The sequence below is a fragment of the Liolophura sinensis genome, chromosome 12, assembly GCF_032854445.1.
Source record: "Liolophura sinensis isolate JHLJ2023 chromosome 12, CUHK_Ljap_v2, whole genome shotgun sequence".
In the NCBI taxonomy this organism is placed as follows: Eukaryota; Metazoa; Mollusca; class Polyplacophora; order Chitonida; family Chitonidae; genus Liolophura; species Liolophura sinensis.
This window is the reverse complement of record NC_088306.1, coordinates 4,912,227-4,935,322: the sequence shown is the minus strand read 5'-3', so window position 1 is coordinate 4,935,322 and position 23,096 is coordinate 4,912,227. Positions and strand designations below refer to the sequence as shown.

The window sequence follows — 23,096 nt, the reverse complement described above, 5'->3', positions numbered from 1 at the left end:
AGTACTGCATGTATTAAGCTCAGGGTTTGCATATGTGCAGAGCAAAATAGTACGGGGGTGGAGGGGATATTCCATCGTTGATTGGATATGCGCATATTAAATACCGTAAATTACTGAATTCCTGACTTGTAGTATTGTGTATCAGAATCAATATTAAACAAAATGTTAGGGGTGGTTTCTCAAAAATATTGCATGTATTTAAGCTCAGGGTTTGCATATGTGCAGAGCAAAATAGTACGGGGGTGGAGGGGATATTCCATCGTTGATTGGATGTGTGCATATTAAGTACCGTAAATTACTGAATTCCTGACTTGTAGTATTGTGTATCAGAATCAATATTAAACAAAATGTTAGAGGTGGTTTCTCAAAAATATTGCATGTATTTAAGCTCAGGGTTTGCATATGTGCAGAGCAAAATAGTACGGGGGTGGAGGGGATATTCCATCGTTGATTGGATGTGTGCATAAGTACCGTAAATTACTGAATTTCTGACTTAGTGTATTGTGTATAAGGAATTAATGTTAAACAAAGTATTAGAGGTGGTTTCTCACAAAGTACTGCGTGTGTTGAGCTCACACGTGTAGAGCAGAATAGCACGAGAGGGATAATCCATCCTTGATTCGATGTGTACATATTAAGTACCGTAAATTACTGAATTATTGACTTATTGTATTATGCATTAGAATCACTCTTTAACAAAATGTTAAGAGTTGGTATCTTAACCAACTTGGTATCTTAAGTATTGTATAGTACCGTTCCGATAATTATTGTTCACGGTATCTTCCTTTGACCTTATATAGAATTTGGATTAAATGAAATGTCAACGCATGCCCTCCTTGTAGCAAGATGGCGGCCAGCTTCATGACTTGAAACCTGTTGATGGCCGAAGGTTTCTGTCAGGCTCTGCATGGTTTCCTCAACACTATAATTCTGGTATAATGCGGATGTAAACCCGCTGAAGTCCACATTGAAAGACGCATCTTATTAACCGTTCTACCACATGGGTATCTAAACATGTACGTCACATGTGGGGAAGTTCGTTAGAATCTGACTAAAGGTCGGTGGTTTTCCCCGGCAACTCTGTTTTTCTTTTTCCACACAATAAACTGACCGCCATTATACAAGTGAGCAATTCTTGCGCATGGCATTAACCAGCTGTCAGATAAATAAACACTGTCCAGTGTAATAGGCAGGTAAACACATTTTCAGTTAAAGAATTAAAAAAAAAAAGTTTTCGAGATTCTGAGGCATATAGCTGTTTATTACCTATCACCAAACTGACAAAATACATTTACATCAAACAAAGGTAAAACCCTGTATTCGGTGTATTTAATAGGCAAACCAGCTGACTATTTGTCAAAATATATTCAAACAAACGATTTACTCGACCATTGGTTAAGGTATTTAAATAAACTGACCATTGGTCAAAGTGTTTTTACAAGCACACTGACTATTTTTAACCTCCCCCCCCCCTACCAAAAAAAAAAGAAAAAAAATACTGACTGTGGTGAAAGTAATTAATTCTAAAAAAAACCTGTGTATTTGTTAAAGTGTTCAAAGGGACAGCTGCATTTGTCAAAGTATTGAAACTGACAAATACATAGCCCCACATTTTCGAACGCGCTGATCATTTGTCAAAATGTCCAGGCCAAAGAAGCTGAGCTTTTGTAAAAGTGCTCAAACGGCAAACTGTTATTCAAATACACAAATATACACGTAGATTAATCACAAAAACTGACTAGTTAAATAGTCACATAAAGATTGACTAATGTTCAAAGAACACGTGTTTATTCTACAGCTGCACACGTCAAGTAAACTGAACTTTTTGTCCATGTATTCAAACAAGCTTATTATTTGGCAAAGTGCTCAAACTGAAAACTCAAACAAATTTTAGTTCCATGCAAACAGCGATCATTGTTCAAAGTAAAAACGATCATTGTTCAAAGTAAAACGCTTAAAACATTCATTATCTAGCTGCAAAATCACACCGATAATTTGTTGAAATATTGAGACAAATAAACTGAAAATGTGTGGACGTATTCAAATAAACTGCCATAAATATAAACAAACTAAAATTTGTCATCGTATTCAAATAACATTTCGTTCGATGCAGACACACTAATGACCAAGATCCAAACTGATCACAAACTGAAAGTAAAACCTTTAAAACGTTCATTTTAGAGCCGCAAAAACACACTCATATTTTGTTGAAGTATGAAGACAAATGAACCATAAATATAAACAAACTGAAATTTTGTCCAAGCATTTGAGTAAAGAAGCTGAGCATTTGTCAAAGTACCGGTACACAGATAATGTATGAAAGTATCCAAACGCACGGGCATATGGCTGTAATTTTTCAAAGTACTGAAACTACATATGTATTATACAGCAACATGCGAACAAACTGACCATTTGTTGATGTATTAAAACAAGCTGCCCATTGTAACCAGTAACCAAACTCTCACACACAGCGGCACACTTTGATTTTACCGTTATCTGAAGCTAGATTACATTTTAATATTTTACAGTATTAACAAGTGTCATTTTTAACACTTGGATACTGTAGACTGTAGTCTGCGTGGACGAGTGTACCAGCACCACTCTGGCCTTGCTCGTGAACGTTTCACCTGCGAAGAACCTTTACTGTGTATTGCTTGGTCGGGTAATCAATCTGTGCTGAAGCCATGAAGCAGTGAAGATTCTTGTTGAAGTCACTTGGCTTCAAATCTTTGATGGTAAGCGTAGCGCCTAAGACAGAACGGCCATTTCTGGAAAAAATGGGTAGACACAATATTAAAGACTACGTCCTACATCATTTGAGCAGTGGCGACAGTGTGACAGCTGAAATATGGTCACTTATAATACATGTGAAATTCGGCCTATTGTCAATTTAGCTCAGCCAGGGTTTTATGTGGACTGTTCATGTGTATGTTTAAAGAGAAGCAACGTTCACGCATGCGCCCAACACCATGGCCTAGTCCGAATTAGGTAAAAAAAAAGTACAGTGATGACAGCTGGAATTTATTAGACGTCACGGGTTAAGAATCACTCTCTCAAAATTACTGTTGTCATCACATTTAATACACGTTCACAGGTAGGAAAACGTCTTTTAGCCTGTAAGACGGCCAGCACTATAAGAAAGTAAGTGGATTTTGGTAGACTAAAAAGCATTGCTTTCATAGAGAATGTAGAAGTATAAAGATAACTGTCATATTTCTGTCTGTACGTTATACAGTTACTTTTATTTGTGGTGGAGACTTACACGACTCACTTTTGTCAGCTAGTTCAACTCCCCAGACATAGATTATCTCGACTGAGTCCTTATAAGACGTATATATAGGCTTCACTAAGAACAAACGCCATCCCGTGTGGCAAACGGAAGCTAACAATGAAGACTTTTGATGATGTTATTTTTTCTTGACGTTTAAAGTCTGCCCATGTAAAGCAAACAATGGAAGGTTTGATGATGTTATTTCTTCTTGACGTTTCAAGCCTGGGCATGTGACTGTGAAATATAACTTTTCCATTTGGGTACTTTTTCCCGCAAAATGGCGGCTCGGGTCCAAGCTGAACTGGTCGTTATTCTCTTGCAACACATTGGTACTACGTCACCAGTTTGCCCTCAAAACGTCATCACAAAAGGCATGAAGGAACAAAAGACCACATAGCTTTGGCCGGAATTACTGTACTATAATCGGTCAAGGTTCTTTAGTGATGTCAATGCCGGTAATTCCACTTAGGTTTCATTTTCACCCCCCAAAAAATTTATGATCATATTCCTCCTATTGAAACAAACCACGGAAAAGCTGAGAAGCACCTCAGGTATTCAGCCTGGAGCGGGCGTTGTATGTCAATGATTTGTGTTGATGCACATCTGTCCTATTGAGGTCACGTTGTTTATTGATGAAAGGATAGGCTACACTGTAAGTGAACATAGGCCTACCCATTTTCAGACATGGCATTGCTATTAGCACTCAACTACCATATATGATAGAAATTATCATAAACCCATTTTCAGATACGGCACTCCTATCAGAATGGCCGCTGATATATGGCAATGGAGGGCTGATACATGGTAATGGTTAGGCTGATACCAGGGAAATGTGTAATAACCTTTATGTGCTTCAGGTTATTACGTTAATAATGTCAAAATAATTTTCCTACTTTAAAGGTGACTGAAATCAGAATGTATATACCAGTAGGCTTGGGCATGAGAATATCGACGTGGTTTAAATACCAGTAGGTATAAAGTTTCAACAAAGGAAAAACAGAAGAAAGAAAAGCACAGACGCTCACGCACACGCACACGCACACATACACAAACAAAAACGAACAAACGTTCGTATAATAACGGAGCGCCAGCTCTCAGTTGCTTAGAAACAGACTTTACAATATCACAATACTGCGAAACATAGGTCACATCTGGCGTCACATTTATATGCTGACACTACAGCGCCTTGTGGATTGCGTAAACACGACACACTAGTTTCCAAAGAATACACATAAAAGTAATTAAAACGAAAAATGAAATAAAAATATAAAAAAACAGCCCACAGTGAAAGATTCAAGCTTGCAGCTCTAGAAATTAATCGTTAATCTAGAATTTTTCACTAACAAAGCGGCGGTCAAGTGTATGGGTGAAAGGAAACTTGAGGGGCCGGAAGACTGAATCTCCGATTGCAGCAGTTGTGTACCGGTAAAGCTATATTTGACGTTAACTGTGTAATGTAAGGCTATAATTAACTTTAACTGCGTAATATAGGGCTATATTTAACAATAACTGCGTAATATAGGGCTATATTTAACATTGACTGTGTAATATAGGGCTATATATAACATTAACTGTGTAATGTAGGGCTATATTTAACATTAACTACGTAATGTAGGACTATATTTAGGTCCACACATGCACTCGTCCATGTGCAATTTATTGAAGCTTCTTGAAATACGCTCACGCGCAGGCTCAAAACACTGATTCATCTGTAGGCTGCTCGGGGGTGGAAACGAAACAAGGAAGAAAACCAGATTGTGTATGAAAAGCGTACACCGTTAATCTACGCGCTGTTTTGCGGGACTTGGTGTAGGTGTAAACAATGGCATGTGCCCATACTACGCACAACCTGATGTCAGCGGATATTGCCATGACATACGGAAATATCTCATTCTGTCTACTAAAGTCAGACATTAAGTGTTAGCCCCATGATATTAATTAAAATATTGTTCCCTTTTAAATATGGAGGATATTTATAAAAATGTCTATTCGCGGTTAAAATACAAAATACACAGTTTTGCACATCAAATAAAAATAAATGTATACGGTGAAGAAAAAAAAAACCCTGGTTCTAACAGAAGGACAAAAGTATATTCGCGATTTGTTTCTTTTGCTTCAGAATGACTTCCCCAAACGACTTATATAATTTTCATATAATTTTTTATACAATGTGATTGAAATATCCTACCACGGGTATTCTGTGCTTGACGTTCGCGCTAACGAAGACAAATAATGGTTATATTGTAACGTGACAGAACTGTGACAGCTGGAATATTCTGTGACGTCTGAGTCAACAAGATCCGAAAACCGTTACCAATGCATGTAACGTTACAAATCTGGGACAGCTGGAATATTCTTGTGACGTCTGAGCCGATTTCGACCCAAACCGTTATATTGTATCGTGACAGATCTGTGATAGCCAGAACATTCCGTGACGTCCGAGTCAGAGAGGGTTCAAAACCGTTAACGGTATATGTAACATGACAGATCTGTGACAGATGGAATATTCCGTGATGTCTAAGTCAGCATGCAAGGGCCGAAACCCGTTACCGGTATATAAAACGTGACAGAACTACCTAGAGTATTCCGTTATCTTGTAGCGGGGGTCCTCCGTGAGGTCTCCGATAGGTTGGACGCCGTACCCCTCTATCGTCACATCTCCCATCCAGCCAACATAGCGAGTACTGGAATCCCCGCAGCCGAAGTCCGCCTCACACTGGAACTCCACCGTGTCGCCAACGTCTGCAAAACGGCTGTCGGGAATTTTGGTCGGGTGCGGGCCCCCTATGGGGTATTCCTTACAATCTGGTTAACACACAAGCATGCGCATAGGGCATAAGAGACTTACAGTACAGACAATGAAGTCAGAGCAGTGACCAGAGTGTGAAGGTTACCAAATGGTCACACGTAAACGGTGAAATCCGGCCTCTTGTCAATTTACGTATCCATGTATCTCAGGATTTTATTCTAACTTTCCATGTAAATGCTTAAATTACAGTAAATTACACGCCTCTAGTACCATGGCTCAAGCAGAATTAGGTTAAAAAGTTATTTGCAATTTAACAGACGTCACTGGTCTCAAAAATTACCCAGAAAGCTCTGTTGTCATCACATTTAATAAACAAAAGCACAAAAACAATGCAAAGGGTCCAGACTTCGAGAACGCTATAAATCATTTGCATGTTTAATACATTTAAGACAAAAGTTGGTGCATTTTGTGTATAAACCAAACAATACAAAATATGGCGAAAAACACCGTTTGTGAGTGCTAAAGACGTACATGTATATACCTCTCGGGGCAATATGTGGTTTGTTGACCAGTAAAGCTGCTTCATTTCATGGTTAAGCACTTATCAGTCCCAATGGTTGCTCGTCATATTATTGCGTCCAAAGTGCTCTCCGTGTTATTATTTTAAAAAATCACTTAAATATGATTTGTAAGCATGATTTGTTGCCAATATACGATATGCCTATATATATCAATTCATATTCACAGGTACGAAAATCAATATTTATTTATGTATTAGGTTTTACGCTGCACTCAAGAATATTTCAGCTATAGGACGGTGGTCAGCATTATGGTGGGAGGAAACCTGACCAAGCTCCGGGGGAAAGCCATGACCACTGGCAGGGGTCTTTTTGTTTTGTGTATGTCACAGATAGTGTGACAGATCGAATTTGGAACATATTGGTCAGTTACCATGGTACTGGTTCATCCCGGATCTAAGTCATGCCCAAGTGTCACGGATCAGACATATATTGTCGGAAAGTCACTTGTAATCACTCCCTTAAAGGCAAAGAAAATGCTAAAAAAAAGTATTTATCAGATGCAAGACCATTAAACACTGCTCAGGAAAATAGTTCCATTTACTTTTTTTTAGAATTTTTCTAACCGACTAAATTCAGTTAAAACATGGGATCCTATGTTAGCCTGTTGGGACCCCAAGGGTATCAGTGACGTCACAGCAATATTTTTAGCTTCAAATGATTCGTTTCAAGATCCATTTGTTCAATGCATTCATTGCTCTAAATGAACACGTATTTTGAATGATTAAGTATAGCAATCTATGTGTGTCACGTGTTAAAAGCTGAATTAACATCACCCATCCCACTACGGCCACAAAAGATCACAGTAGAATACACATTTTAATTGCATTTTACCAGGTCAAAAATACTCTAAAAACATAAATCAAACCATTTTCTTGGACAATATTTATGGTCTTTCATCTGATATGTACTTCGTGTTAATGTGTTCTTTGTCTTTAATCTTCACTTTCATGCATGGGTGTCAAAGGATTAGATTACGTAACCAGTGGCTCACAGGGAAATTGTTACACGAAGGCACACATGCTGGTTGCCACTTGATCGTACCTTGTAAGTTCTGCCATCAGTTTGCGGATGATCGGGATTTTCCCCCGGGTTCTGCCAGGTTTCCTCCCGCCATAATGCTGAATAAGTGAAATATTCTTGAGCACGGCGTAAAAGACAAATCAAATAAATGAATACATTTAATGTCAAGATAAGCTAAGTAGACGGATATCTGCTGTGAAAGGGGTAATAAATCTATAATTGCAAGACATGTCACCCCATATGATATATAATATACAGGGGTGACTATGGTCACAGAATACTTACCTCTTTCTGACAGGACTCCAGCTGACACGAGACTCACAAGAAAGTTGAAGAGATATAGAAACTTTGAAGACGCCTTGTTATCTGCGTTAATCATCATGGTGTCTGAAACAAAACGAAAAAAACACCCTTCAGTGAACCGTGATCGTGGTGGAACCTTGGTCACGTGATTTTCGCTTCTAAATCTCTAAGGTCATTTACCATACAGTAAGAAAAAAAAGTTGAAAGAAAGCTTAAAACGAACCTTTTCTACATGGAAAAGTAATGTAACACCAAAAAGGTTCTTCGCAGAAGAACAGTACAAAACTTTGTTCTGTTTTGTTGAAAATGTTTTCAATTAAGTTCCCCATTACAACGTAAACTGCAGTACTTAATTATCCTCAATACCGTGTATGCATTTCGTCCCTTCCAAGCCAATGTTAAATGCCTGGAGGTCATGAAGGTCATATTAGTGGAATTTAAATATTCATGTATGTTATCTTGGCAAAGGTTTGGGGAGTATAAAGCAAGGTTTTAAAAAGTAAGACAAGTATACAGCCAAGAAAAGATTACAAAATTCGTCTTATTAGACTGCAGTCCACATAACAATGCGAAAAGCTACCAAGGAAATGTCTTAACAAGCACATGTAGTGTTAACTCTTTAATTTAGAGCTGTGATTACGTGTACTATATAATAGAATACGTAATGACAGCCCAACCGTCCAGAGCTAATGCTGTGAGTACATCGGTAAAACCGTATGCCTAACGGTATTCACCGGGCCGTGTGATACCAACGACTTAGTAGGCCTACAAATGGTACTTGCTGCTGCCTCGCTTGGTGCTCAGCACTCAGAGGTAAGACCAAGGAAACATCACTATAATGAGACTGTATGGGTTGATATGTCTAGTGTCTTCATCATGATACTTCAGTGGCGGCAGCACTTTGGCGATATGGACGCCCTGCCACAGGAAGACACTATATACACACACACCTAATGACTCCCCAGCGTCACATACATACATACATACCTACCTACCTACCTACCTACATACATACATACATACATGCATACACACATACACGCATACACACGCACACCCGTACATACATGCTGGTATTCACTAGATAAACATGTTTACGTGTTATCATAAAGTCATCTCTGCTTTAATATAGCACCGTCACAAGCTGCGAGATGTGTTTCCATCTCCAAACAAAAATTATTCGTTCATAAAGAGGATATTAATTAGTAATTAAACCCTACCTTTACGGTTGTTGTTATATAGTAATATACGGAAAGCGGTTATGACGAGAGCTACATGTATACTTTAGCGACGTTCGTGAACTAATAGAGAAATTAACTTTCCATGGCCTTTAAAACGGCGTGTGGGATACATGTACATGATGTAGGTGTATGTATGGAGATAAACAACTGCGCATGCGTGGTCAGTTTGCATGCCATACAATCCCAGCGTCGCCTGCAGACAAATGTCGGGCAGCTATCCATGCCTTGGCTTCTGTAGCCTGGCTAACATTCAGTCACGTGTATATAAAGTAAACATCCTACAAAACATGTCGATAACATCGGTGAAACGTAAACACGTGAAAAGTTCATGTAGCAGAAATTTGAGACTGTTAATTATTTCGTTTTTGAAACTGGTTCGATGATAAAAACGCTGTATAGAATTATATGTGACTAGCTGTATATTTGAACAAACAAAAATTCTTTATGTACATGCATATTCAGTTATGAACGGTCATATGTATACAAATTCTCTGTCCAAGGCTGGGTTTGAACCCCCGCCTCACGTATCCTAGCGACCGGCTGATAAGTAATTACCTCTCACCAAGGCTCTGTCCCCATTCCCACCTGTTATCACGATTAACAGCAAATATACATGTATATTCACATAGGTGAAACATTCTAGAGTAATACACTCCATGAATCCATTGATCCAATCAATTAAATAGATCAAAAATATATACTTTATGCTCACAAGATCAGCAGATGTTCGCGTTCATAAACATGGGATGGGTAACTGTATATGTACAACGTTTTGATATAGTCTTCTTCTTGGAAACCTCTAACACTGTTTCATTAAAAGGAAGAAGGAAGGGCGGCTATGTTTTAATGTTAACTGTTTCCTTAATTCCTCGACCACTCCTTTTATATAGTCTAACACATGTCATGAACACACATGCAGCTCCGCAAAAAATTTTAACCTTTACTACTTTTTCTAATACATAACAATTCAGCATACAGTAAGCTCTAGACGCAATTTTTACTCTTTAAATTATTATTCAAACAAAGGTCAAATACCACGATCTTAAATTATCAAAGTTAAAGGTATATATTCATGCACGCATTTTATATAATGTCATATTTGCTACAGCTTTTCTGAATCGATATATACACTGCAGAGTACACTCCAAAAATAAATCTCTTAATTTTAACAGAAACTCTGTTGCCTGAGTGATGGTAGAATATACTCTGCTATTGCAGCTGACTGTCCTGTTAAATGAAACACACATATTCTGTTAATTTAACAGTAAGATTCTGTTAGACTAACAGGGTATTATGCTGATTTTGACACAGTGTTATTGTGTCAAAATAACAGAATATATTCTGGCATCACTCAGGCAACACATTTTCTGTTAAAATTAACAGATTAATTTTTTGAGTGTTCGCGACTGTATTTTGTTTCATATATATTTATAACAATAAAACATTAATCAAACGTATATGAACAGTATCTAAGTTTATTTATTTGCCTCTTTTTTGCTTATTTATGAAATTTTCCTTTCCTTTTTTTTTAATCAGTTTTACCTCAATGTTTTGCGTTCTACGCAAAACTCAACTTCGCTTGGCAGTTGTCTAGATGTCTAAATGATATGCTTACATCGAGTTTGTTTTCACCACTTAAAGCAATACCGATCGAATTATAAAGAAGCGAAGTGCAGTTTAAGATAAGTTGTATTCTGATTTAAAAATTTAACTTTTGTTTTAAAACTTCACGGTCAAACTGAGAAAAGAAAGAAATAGCAAGGGAAAAAATTCGCTGTGTAACATTGCCACTTCACACACCCATTCGTGATTTGAATTACATGTAGGAAATCTTTATGTACAGAGGATTTCACAAATTAGGCACACTATACGTTTCTGACCACACACCTCTGTTACATTTAAAAACAATTGGTTTCTAAACGACAGCTTTTTTTGGTAGAGTTGAATTTAATTTCGTTATGCCTGTATAGGCTTAGAAGTATATAACATTATAAGTTTCTACTTTAACTTGGATCAAAACACTCCTTTGGATGGGCAAAAAGGTTACATGATTAACTTTAAAACTACTAAAAATACTTTAAGTTATGCAAAGTTGATCAAGGAAATATTGCAGTTATCATGCAGGTATGGAAATGATAAATAGAAAACGTCAAACGATTCACCTTCTGGAATATATATATATATATATATATATATATATATATATATATATATATATATATATATATATATATATATATATGCTCGTGTACATACTCAAATTGTTCCCTCTGCTGTGGCTTCTCCTGCTTGGGTAGTTTGACAATACTTAGTAAACCCGAGGCCTATATATATAGCCCTGTCGGTGTAGCCCAAGCGTAGCTCCGTGAAATATGACCAGCGCATGATTGTGACTGATGACCTACGCAGCCACAACGTAGGACGGGATTTCCCTGCTGTGTCTATTTATAGGTCAAAACACGAGGCGAAGACAGAAGACATCAGCAAAGTGTTGAAATGATTATGGTATTGATAGCGAAACTGCCAAGAGGCTGACTTGGCACGATGACACATAAAACCCTGATTATGACATAGGGTTTATTTATTTTGTTTTTATTTGTGTTTTACACTGTACTCAAGAATATTTCATTAATACGACGGTGGCCAGTATTATGTTGGGAGGATACAGAGGGGAAGCCCAAGGATATCCGCAGGTTTCTGACACACCTGCCCACATAAGATGACAGAGGAAACCAGCATGAGCTGAACCCGAACTCATTGGGATCTTACTGGCGAGAGGCTATTGGGTCATTTTTTCTGAGCTAGCCCAAGGAGACACCATGAACTATGAGAAAATGTGGTATTATCATTTATATAGGCTGCTATGAGCTAAAATACCGATAACTTTAAAACTATTTGTTATTACATATATGGCGACAAATTGTCGATTTTTTTGTGACGAAGAGAAAGTGTATAAGAAAAATCCCCCCCCCCTCGAAAAAAACCCCTTCTTTATATTTCTATTGTCCCCGATGGCCCAGTTGCGTCCGCTTCGGGGGCCGCAGATAGGGGGATAATATTGGGTTCGGGTCACACCTAAAACCTTAAAAAGAGGAAGTTGTAGCTTCCTCGATTGGCATTCAGCATTAAGGAGTGATTATTAGTGCGATGACTGGTTGACTCGCATCAGTATAACGGCTCGGGTGAAGCAGCACTACGTAATAGGGCGGTGGAAATCCGTCCTGCATCAAGAAGGCACATTACATGCACTCTAAGGACTCATTCGTCGTCACATGACTGAAAACTTGTTAAGTGTGTCGTTAAACCTATTAAGGAGGTGTTGTTGATAATATGTTAAGTAATTCTCCACCCTTTTTGTTCTAATGCATAGTTCTACTGTATTGGTGATTTTATCACGGAAAATCAGCTATGTTGTATATCTGAATCAAATATGTATCTCCTATCGTATAAACATTTTCATAACGTGGCAAGTACTTGTTTAACGCTTCGTTAATTATATCACATTGTAAATAAATAGGACATGTCTGGCGCTATTGTATAGTCACCAAACATGGCGCAGCCTGTCACTAAAGTATCATTGTGGAATCTCTACATGAAGGGGCAGACAATCACAATGCAGGCGGGCACAGGTGGAAGCTGAGAGGTTAGAGCAACGAAGCAGGACTGGTTGACCCTGAGTCAGTATAATGTGACAGGGTGAGGTGTTATGTCTGGAGTCTTCGATGCAACACATGTACGTGTACTCTACATGCATGTACTCGTTCTGCCATAAGAAGGCAGAGTATATATATACAAAAACCTAATGACTCCTTGTAGTTATAGGCTTGTTTGTTTATTTATTTGAATGATGTTTTACGCCTTTCTCAGGAATATTTCACTTACACGACGGCGGCTAACATTATGGTGGGTGGAAACCGGGCAGAGCGCGGAGGAAACCCACGACCAGCTGCAGGTTGCTGCAGGACCTTCCGACGTACGGCCGGAGAGGAGTTCAACGACAGCGACAGCGACGACATTGGTGGGAGGCTCCTGTGTCGTTGCGCTTTGCTGGCGTGCTATCTCCCTCGGCCTGGGAGACCTCCCCCCCCCCCTCATCCCACTCCACATGTTTGTGCGAAGAAATGTTAAGTACGACTAAAAACGATGTGTATATACAAGCATACAGATACTACATACAAACATGCTTACATACATATTTATATGAAAGAGTGCCATATTTCTCGGAAGAACTACGAAGTTCAGACAAAATGGCTTCGATATCTTATTCATACACGTCAGCCCTCGTTTTTGTAAGCCAGTCTGTACAAAAACCCCAACTACGCATACATAAACATGTCGGTTACCGGTAGTTTATGGCACTAAAATGGAGATTTTGAAACTAAAAGGTAGTACGTTGCCTATACTTTTAAGTTTTTTGCCTAGACACTTACGTTTACAAATAAATTTTCTTCTTTATTCCTGTATAGCCGTACATATATATAAGCTGAAGAAATGTATGTTTGTGCTTGAATTATTTATTTATTTATTTCACTGGTGTTTTACGCCTTACTCATGAATATTTCACTCATACGACGGCGGCCAGCATTATGGTGGGAGGAAACCGGGTAGAGCCCGGGAGAAACCCATCACCATCCGTAGGTTGCTGGCAGACCTTCCCACTTACGGCCGGAGAGGAAGATAGCATAAGCTGGACAAACTCAGCGACCGCATTGGTGAGAGGCTTCTCGGTCATTACGCTCTGCTTGAATCAAAAATCTTCTTTGTTATGGTCAAAAAGGGTTAAATACGTCAGTTTTACACGGTTTTACTCCATATACACCCAGGAAACACCAAATGCTGGTTTCGTTTTCGGCAGTACGCGGGAATGTCTGCCAGCAGTCTGCGTATGGTCGTGGGTTTTCCCCGGGGCACTGTCCGCTTCCCCCCACCCCCACCATAATGTTGGTCGAGAAAGTAAAATATATTTAGTATGGCTTAAAAACACGAATCAAATAAATAAATACTGAAATTTATGCTCAGTTGATCAAAGGAATGCTGCAGTTCTCAGACATGCGCAAGTACATACATGTACATTCGTATAGTTCAACCGAGAATAGACTTTGGTCACACTGAAAACATGTCACTCACCCAATCGTATCTACTGAATCTACATGTGCACATTTTCAAAGAAGCAGAAAATTGTTCAAAAAAAAAAAATAATAAAATATTTGGAAATATATTTGGGGTTCTCTAGGCGCAGCCTTGAAATGTACCTCAAAGGATATTTATATATTATGTCATTTTCCCTCAAAACCTTACGTAACACGTACATTTTGTTACAGCATGATTTGAACGTAACATAGTGATATGCTGGTATGATATGTAAAGATGTGACTTCAAATGGAGACGCGCATGTACTCTCAAAAATAATCTGTTAAATTTAATATTTATTTATTTGATTGGTGTTTTCCGCTGCACTCAAGAATATTGTTAAATTTAACAGAAAGCTTGTTGTCTGAATCTCACTAGAATGTTATCTCATTCCAACATATTATCCTGTTATATAGATAGCAAACATATTCAACATTAGCAACATTAATTCAGCCTAAAGATTGTATTAGGCTAACCGAATATGACACAGTGACATAGTATTAATATGCCTAATCATAATAACAGAAAACATTCTATAGCATTAGGTCTGCCAGCAACCAATGGTCGTGGGTTTCCCTGGGCTCTGACCCGTTTCCTCCCACCATCATGCTGGCCGCCGTCGTATAAGTGAAACATTCTTGAGTACGGTGTAAAACATCAATCAAATAAATAAATGAATCTATAGCATAATTCAGGTAACAGGCTGTCTGTTATATGTAACAGATTTAACAGATTATTTCTTTGAATTCGTTACGTTCACGCGTGTGTAAAAGGCCAGATTTGTGTCAGATTTATTAGTCTATAATCATAAAGCTGGAATGGACATAAGATTATCGTTTATATGTGACAAAAACACTTGAGATGTGTGAGAATGATCTGCCGGGGGGAGGGGGGGGCTAAAGCTCTTAGTAATGCTTGATTTCTCGTAAACTGACAAATGCTGATTATCTCATCCAAAAGACAAGGCAAAAAATGTTTTTCATGTTTATGTAGAGATTAATGGAGTAGGATGACATGTAGGCAGGAAACCAACACTTGACACATGAGATAATTCCCACCTCCATGTAGACTGTATAAAAGCAATGTTTAAATACTGACGATATAACAGGTATATAGCAGGTATAAAGGTAAAACGGAAGTGAGAATCATCTTTACAATGTTGCGTATCAAATAGAAGGAGGAAAATAATTTGTGAGTAAAAATTCTAGTTGTTAACGTGCTAACCCGCACAATGACTCAGACGCAAGATTGTCCGTCTATAAGGTCTCATGACTCAACGCGTTAGTTCAACTTTCTTTCCTTCTGTTCATTCTAGGCCATTGTTTGATCGCTGTTGTATTTCCTTCTCATATATGCTTTGTGGTTAGCCTGTAGTATTAGGCTATGGGTTGATCGGTATTGTATCAGGCAATTGTAGTTCAGACGTCTACTCCGTAACTAGAGTACATGTACGTGTGGTGATATCCCCGCTCAGTAGTGACTCTGCACACGTGACGAAGCGTAAGTAGAACACATGTGCGTGTGATACCCCCGATGAGTAGTGACTCTGCAGGCGTGAGGAAGTGTACCGGTAACTGGAGTACATGTACGTGTGGTGATATCCCCGCTCAGTAGTGACTGCAGACGTGAGGAAGAGTAACTGGAGTACACGTACGTGTGGTGATAGCCTCGATCAGTAGTGACTCTGCAGGCGTGAGGAAGCGTAACTGGAGTACATGTACGTGCTGTGCAGACGTGACGAAAATAATTATCCTGATTGCGTGTACACGTAATTATAACTGCAGCTATGTCTTTATTTTTACCGGATTTCAGACTGCCGGAGACTAAAGGTGACGTGCTGGCCAAAAATCTCTGTGTTTATCAATGAAATTTTCATGTAATTAAAACACTAAAAACACTAAATTAAAGAGTATAAAAATATCTTTTTCTTTTCCGTTATTTTAAAAAAAAAGTGTAAAAAAATATCTTTTTCTTTTCCGTTATTTTTATTTTAACCATTGTGTCGGCACACAAAAAAGAAATACAACCATAAAAGTCTAATACATGTATATAAATTCAAATATCTTAACATGTATACAGCACTTTTTTTTTAATATAGACAGTTATCGTTTGCTATAGTTACGCTATGCGTCTATGAACATCGCCGCTCCAGGGTGTTTAATTTGAATTAATTTATTTATTTTATTGGTCACAGCACAGTAAACACATCCCCTCCTCTCCCCATCGTTTTCCCTGGGTTTCCGGAAAAAAGATAAATAACACGTTTTATTTGGTGGTTCACTGATACATTATTCTTAAGTATTTATTTCGTGTTTACGTATACATTACATTTAGGTGCTTATTTGGTCTTTTATGTATACATCACATTTCGATATTTATTTTTTGTCTTATGTACACATTACATGTACTTATTTATTTGGTGTTTTACGTATACATTACATGTAGGTGCTTATTTTGGTCTTTTATGTACACATCACATTTCGATATTAATTTTTTGTCTTATGTACACATTACATGTACGTGTTTATTGGTGTTTTAGGTATACATTACATTTAGGCGCCTATTTTGGTCTCTTATGTAGGCCTATATATCATGCGCTGGACTTGAACTCACAGCGAAAGCATTGGTGAGAGGGTGGTTTATTCATATATTACATTTAGGTACTTACTAGGTATTTTACTCGCACAAGCTATATACAAGTGGTCAAGTGACATGTGTGGGAAATATCCTCAAGATATCTAATGCTAATAATTACCATGAATACCACTGTTTTGATTTGAGATAATATTCCTCAATTGAGGCCTGTATAGGGCGTGGTGGTCAGATGTGCTATGGCACATGTACGTCCCACTGCATGGTCACACGCTTTGTACAAGCTTCATATGAAGTGAATGATTTAAAGACAAAAAGTTTCCAATGCATTTTAGCAGTATGTTTTTGTATTAAGGGATAGCCGAACTGTTCCCAGAAATTGACCCGTTTCGCAAACGTCACCATGTATGGGCCATGACTGAACATCACGTGCTCAGGTACGTGACCGCAAATTACGTGACCTATTTTACCGCACACCATGTGAGCCATATATAATAAAGTATATATAGCTCACATTTGTTTTTAATTTCAATAATTTGACATATAAAGGAATGAAAATACAAATTTAGCCAAATTATAAAGTAATCCTTTGGGAATAAAACCGCTGACGGCTTATTTCATCCCAGGATAGGTAACACCAAAAATCCCCTTATAAAATGATGAAGTAGGCTAATAGTGAAATATTACAAAACCTTAAAATTCATAGTGGCAATCAGAGGGAGATTTAGAGGGACATTCTTTTAATGAACTTGGTAAATAATTCCATTCACCAAGACATTGTTGATTTTTATATGTGTGAGTGGTGTTTTACGTCGTAGTCTAGAATATTTGACTTATACGACGGTGGTCAGCATTATAGTGGCCCCTGGGGAAAGCCACGACCATCCGCAGGTTGCCGGCAGACCTTTGCCAGGACATTCTGAGTCATATATGTATACCAAATTGTCACCAAGCAAATACTAGGAAGGCGCATTAAAACACTCGCCTTATCTTTGCTCGTAAATAGCACGTGCTCAGATTGTCGCAATATTACCGCACGACTTCCCTCATAGTGTTACTGGCTTATCGCACAAAAACAGGAAAAAAAATAACCAGGCTTTTCAGCATCCGTGTCCTTTACACAAACAAGTACAATAAATAAACTGTTTGAATGTCGGGTGTGGGTGTGACATGCAATATAGACATCACTGGAATGCAGTACAGATATTAGTGACACGCAGAATAGACATAAAAGACACATGCGCAGCGGCCATTCACACAGATCGGTGCAGAATTTGCCTCAGGATTGCGGAATGCTGAGTCTACTCACAAGCATTAATGTCCTGACATAACTGATTTATGTACTGTTATTTTGCACCTTGTTAAAATATGTTAGAATTTTGTCTCTTTTTGAAGGAACTGAAGACCTTCTCCACAGGTTTATACTACCATGCACTGTGTACATCTTCTGCTTATATGCCTATTCCATGTTGACGAAATTCTATAGCCTCACGTCCAGCAGCAGTATATATATATATATATATATATATATATATATATATATATATATATATATATATATATATATATATATATATATATATATATATATATATATATATATATACCACGAGCAGCGAAAAGTTATAATATTCTGTGATGGTGTGGGAGGATGGGGGAAGGCTTAGGCTGCGGAAGCAGTATACGCCTGTGCTCGGAAAGCTCTCGTCATGTATATGGCTGGAGAAACAATTTATGCAATTTATGGTTATGAATTCGGGATAAACTGCACGTTGTTCTTTATTTGTTAAGCATTTTATATTCAGACCGCTCAGCCGATATCGTTTGGTCTATAGAAGAAAAAAAAAGGACAGTATTTTCGTTAGGGAGTGGGGGGGTGGCTTTAATTTCAGAGGTTCCGCCACCTATGTTACGTGTATATAGTGAGAAAATAAACGCGCTCGTTTAGCCCAAATATACCTTCACATGATAGGGGGTCGATAAATAATTATACAATCCCGTTGAAATCAGAGACAATGGAGGGAGTACCGTGGTTCGGAGTTGTCTGACGCACGACCCCGGATTTCCGGCCTACACTGATGACGGATGCTGAGATAGTTACATAGTGCATGGTCTAGAATCATACATTGCATGACATTTTACATGTACCAATAAAAATTGGCAGGCCGAATAATAGCTAGCTAGTTTAAGCGTGAATATCGTATTTTATATTTATACCTATATTTGTTGCTATATGTATGGTTTTAAATATATTAGTTGATCTACTCAATAGCTTAATATGGCTTGATAAAGAAGCAATTCTGACATTCGTAGTCATTTTATTTATTCAAAGTAGACCTATATGTCTTTAATAAAAGGTCAGCGTTTGTTTCCGGGTGTTGCCATTTTCAGATAATAAACGAAGCCAATCTGTTCCCGATTAACGATTTTACTTCTCGCCACGATATGGCTGACCTATTGCCGACGCCACACTCCAAGAATTAATCTGTTAATTTGATCACAAACTCTGTTGTCTGAGGGATGCTAGAATGTATTCTGTTATTGTCACACAATATTCTGCCATATTCAACATACTATTCTGTTAGTCTTATAGAATCTTTATGTTGAGTTAATATTATATGTGTGTTGTATTTAACAGAATAACCTGCTGCAATCACAGAATACATTATAGACAGCAGATTACCTGTTAAATTTAACAGAATAATTCTTTGAAGGCAAGTTAAGTCAGTAGGCTTAATCATTCATCCTTCCATTCTTTCAGCATTCCTATCGCAGGCTACATATAAATCCTTTATTGATTATTATTATTAAAAATGTTGGCGTGTGCCAGTCCCAACTGATTTATCTTATAATGTCATCGGGGCCTCCGTGGCTCAGTTGGTTATCACGTTAGCGCAGCGTAATGATCCAGGAGTCTCTCACCAATGCGGTCGCTGTGAGTTCAAGTCCAGCTCATGCTGGCTTCCTCTCCGGCCATATGTGGGAAGGTCTGGCAGAAACCTGCGGATGGTCGTGGGTTTCCCTGAGCTCTGCCCGGTTTCCTCCCATCATAATGCTGGCCGCCGTCGTATAAGTGAAATATTCTTGAGTACGACGTAAAACACCAATCAAATCAAAAAATATGATGAGATCCGCCTTCATGTATACATACTCACACTTCCGTAAACACATACATAGTGCTGACATCAACATTATTATTTTGGCCTAATGCCGAGGCTGAATATCCCTGTATACATCCTGCTGACATCAAAATTATTTTGGCCTAATGCCGAGACTGAATATCCCTGTATACATCCTGCTGACATCAAAATTATTTTGGCCTAATGCCGAGACTGAATATCCCTGCACACATCCTGTAACCCTGTAGCTTACATATGCGGTATTTCTAACCAGAATGGAAAATCAGACCGAAGAATATAGACCTATTTGAAACCATATATAGAGTGAACGCGAGAGCTAAATATAGATTTACATGTAGAAGACAGAAATGTTCCATGACAAGGCCGAGATATATTTCTCAGCAGAGAGCTCAGCCCACTATAAACTGCCGGGGATTCTCCTAAGTTTAGTCATCTACCTGGTAAAGAGGGAAGACAGAAATGTTCCATGACAAGGCCGAGATATATTTCTCAGCAGAGAGCTCAGCCCAGTATAAACTTCCGGGGATTCTCCTAAGTTTAGTCATCTACCTGGTAAAGAGAGAACTATAAAGAGGAACAGAGACAAACAGGTGCTGTTTGCTTTTTTATTTTTACTTTAAATGTCTTTCATTAATGATAATAAAGTCAAAAAAATTGTCACCAAGCAAACGTTGGCACACGCCAACATTTTTAATAATAATAGCATTTGCTTTTATACATAACCTACATTTCATATACTCCAGTCAGTCAGATTGTGTACCTCGAATCTAGTTTAAAACATAGACCTTTATTAAGTTCTGTTGCTCGCTTCCTCCCCGACCGTACGATGGAAGGTGTAACAGCAACCCGCGGTTTGTTGTGGGTTTCCCCCAGGCTCTGTCCGGTTTACTCCCGCCATAATGCTGGCCGCCGTCGTATAAGTGAAATATTCTTGAGTGCGGCGTAAAACACCAATGAAATAAATAAATAAAAGTGTTTAATTCTGTTTCATGTATTTACTTATTTACTTGCTTACTTATTTGTTTTTATTCATTCATTTGCAGTTTGCAGCTTTTTTAATTAATTATTTTTATTCATTGTTACTTTAAGCCGTAATCATTTATTTATTTATTTGTTTATTTATTTTATTTATTTTGTTGGAAGGTTTGAGCTATAGTAATTTACTTCTTAGACGACCGCCCGGAAAATAAAGCCGTACAATATATCTTTTCTGAAATTAATGTTAAACAGTTAAATTTTTCTAAAATAATTTGGTATTCATAAACTTTTCTCAAAAGATAATTTACTTAACACATTTAAAAAATAATTTCTCATCTTTTGCAAATAAATTTTGGATTGAGAAAACTGACTTTGATTTGGAGGAGACAACTAAGCTTCTGTAAGTCGGTTACCATGAAGTGATCACATTTTGCTATGAGTAAGTAAAGCTTTAAACCTCAAATAAGCTATATACTAGGGTATGTTTGTATATTTAGGGGTTACGTCGTACAAGTACTAAACAATTTTCAGTCATATGACGAGGAGTCATTATAGGTGCATATACATATACTGTGTCTTCTTGTGGCAGGGCGAACCCATGCCGACTAAGTGCTGCCGCCACTGCATGAGGTATCATGCCGAAGATACCAGACATGACACCGTAATCAGTCACGTTTTACTCCCACCAGGCCAGCCAGTACTGTTTCCTTGCTCTAACCTTCCAATGCTGGGTGCCATACACACCAATGTTCTCTAAGCCTCGTGATTTTACCTTCAAAGCCATTTCTTTACTTTTAATCTCGAGAAATTTTGACCACCTCAACAATGTTATATTAAGATAAGTTGAGGTATTAAATTGTTAAAAAAAATGTAAATGATGATAAAGTATAGTGAAGTATTGCCAAGCCTACATAATTATAACCCAACTGCCCGGTTTCACTACGTGTGCGTGTTTTGAGTTGTTTTTTTGTTTTGTTTTTTCGAGACAATAAAGCATAGAGGTCTAGGCATCAGTGGATGACAGAGAAGGATTGGAAACACAGATAAAAGGAATGTGTAGTCAACTATTATGTCATAAAAGTAAAGAGCACTGTCCTTCAAAAAGCTGGCCTTTCAGATAGGCGTGACTGCGTCTTGGCTATATATTTATTTCGCGTAGTTCCGCACATTTTTTGTGTTTCCTGCTGCTGAATTCATCGGCACGACTCGGCACGAGGGCGTGCAAGATGAATATGGTGGCCTACGCTGCATTCATCACACACACTATTGTCCACTCGGGTGTTTCCATGTGTCAACATCCCGCTTCAGACAACAGTCTGCATAAGGAGGCGTTAAAATAACAGAAAAAAGAAGTGAGTGTCAGTCAAAAAAAATATAAAATAAAAAAATCACTGGTTACTATATCTAAAATAACTTTTTGATCATTGTTTTAAGAGTTAATATTTGAAAAGAAGCACGACTTGTGGACCATGTATAATTGTTAACTCAAAGGCAAGTAAAAAATATGTATACCTCAAATGAAAAATAGGCAATAAATAGATGTGTTTTTTGTTTTCATTTATTTTTTTAACCAAGAAATGGCACATTTCTCCTATTTATTTTGAGCATTTGAAACTCCACGTAACCAGTTAGAATTATCCTGTATATATACGGTAGTTCATCAGAGATGATTTCCCAGTTCTTAATTCTTGTTCGAAAGTGTATTAGCTAATATTGTACATTAGCTAAGAGGTCGTGCGCCAGCTAGTATTATGTCTCTTTTTATATTGAAATTTTAGCCAAATTCAGCAGCCAGTATATACAGCTGGTTAAAGTTGAAGCCTGACAGTAGCAAACTTGTATTTCACATTTAATGTAATGTTACGCAACTATCTTCTCATGATAAAAAATTCTTACGATAAATGCGATGTGACGTCATATTAATAAGATGTGGCCCGAATTTTAGAGTATTTCACCTGCTTTCGATGACACAGTTAAGCTTTAAAAATAAAATAAAAATAGTTTTGTAGTTTTGTTGGTGCTAGGAATGGCTCTGATTTTGTCACATTGTATACATGCTTTGAATAACAAATGGCCGACGTGAGTGGAGTG

At 37.8% G+C, this 23,096-nt stretch overlaps 1 protein-coding gene across 3 annotated transcripts; it reads right to left on the bottom strand.

Moving 5' to 3' along the window:
- Window positions 1–2,150: 2,150 nt before the first annotated feature.
- LOC135479470 (uncharacterized) lies at window positions 2,151–11,566 on the bottom strand. 3 transcript variants are annotated; one of them, XM_064759314.1, is made up of 4 exons: window positions 11,422–11,566; window positions 7,907–8,008; window positions 5,848–6,076; window positions 2,151–2,768 (listed from the first exon to the last, which is right to left on the bottom strand). In XM_064759314.1, the coding sequence occupies exons 2-4, from the start codon at window positions 8,001–8,003 to the stop codon at window positions 2,624–2,626; spliced, it is 471 nt and encodes a 156-aa protein (XP_064615384.1). In that variant the 5' UTR covers window positions 8,004–8,008; window positions 11,422–11,566; the 3' UTR covers window positions 2,151–2,623. The 3 variants fall into 3 exon arrangements, with proteins under 3 accessions (XP_064615384.1, XP_064615386.1, XP_064615385.1); XM_064759316.1 differs by lacking the exon at window positions 11,422–11,566 and adding an exon at window positions 9,878–10,112; XM_064759315.1 differs by lacking the exon at window positions 11,422–11,566 and adding an exon at window positions 8,659–8,771.
- Window positions 11,567–23,096: the final 11,530 nt, after the last annotated feature.

Coding starts and splice junctions, on each gene's coding strand:
- LOC135479470 (XM_064759314.1), bottom strand. CDS start 8,003: ATGATGATTAACGCAGATAACAAGGCGTCTTCAAAGTTTCTATATCTC. Junction 6,077..7,906: donor TGGAGTCCTGTCAGAAAGAG/GTAAGTATTCTG, acceptor TGTGTTAACCAG/ATTGTAAGGAATACCCCATA. Junction 2,769..5,847: donor AAGATAACGGAATACTCTAG/GTAGTTCTGTCA, acceptor CATTTTTTCCAG/AAATGGCCGTTCTGTCTTAG.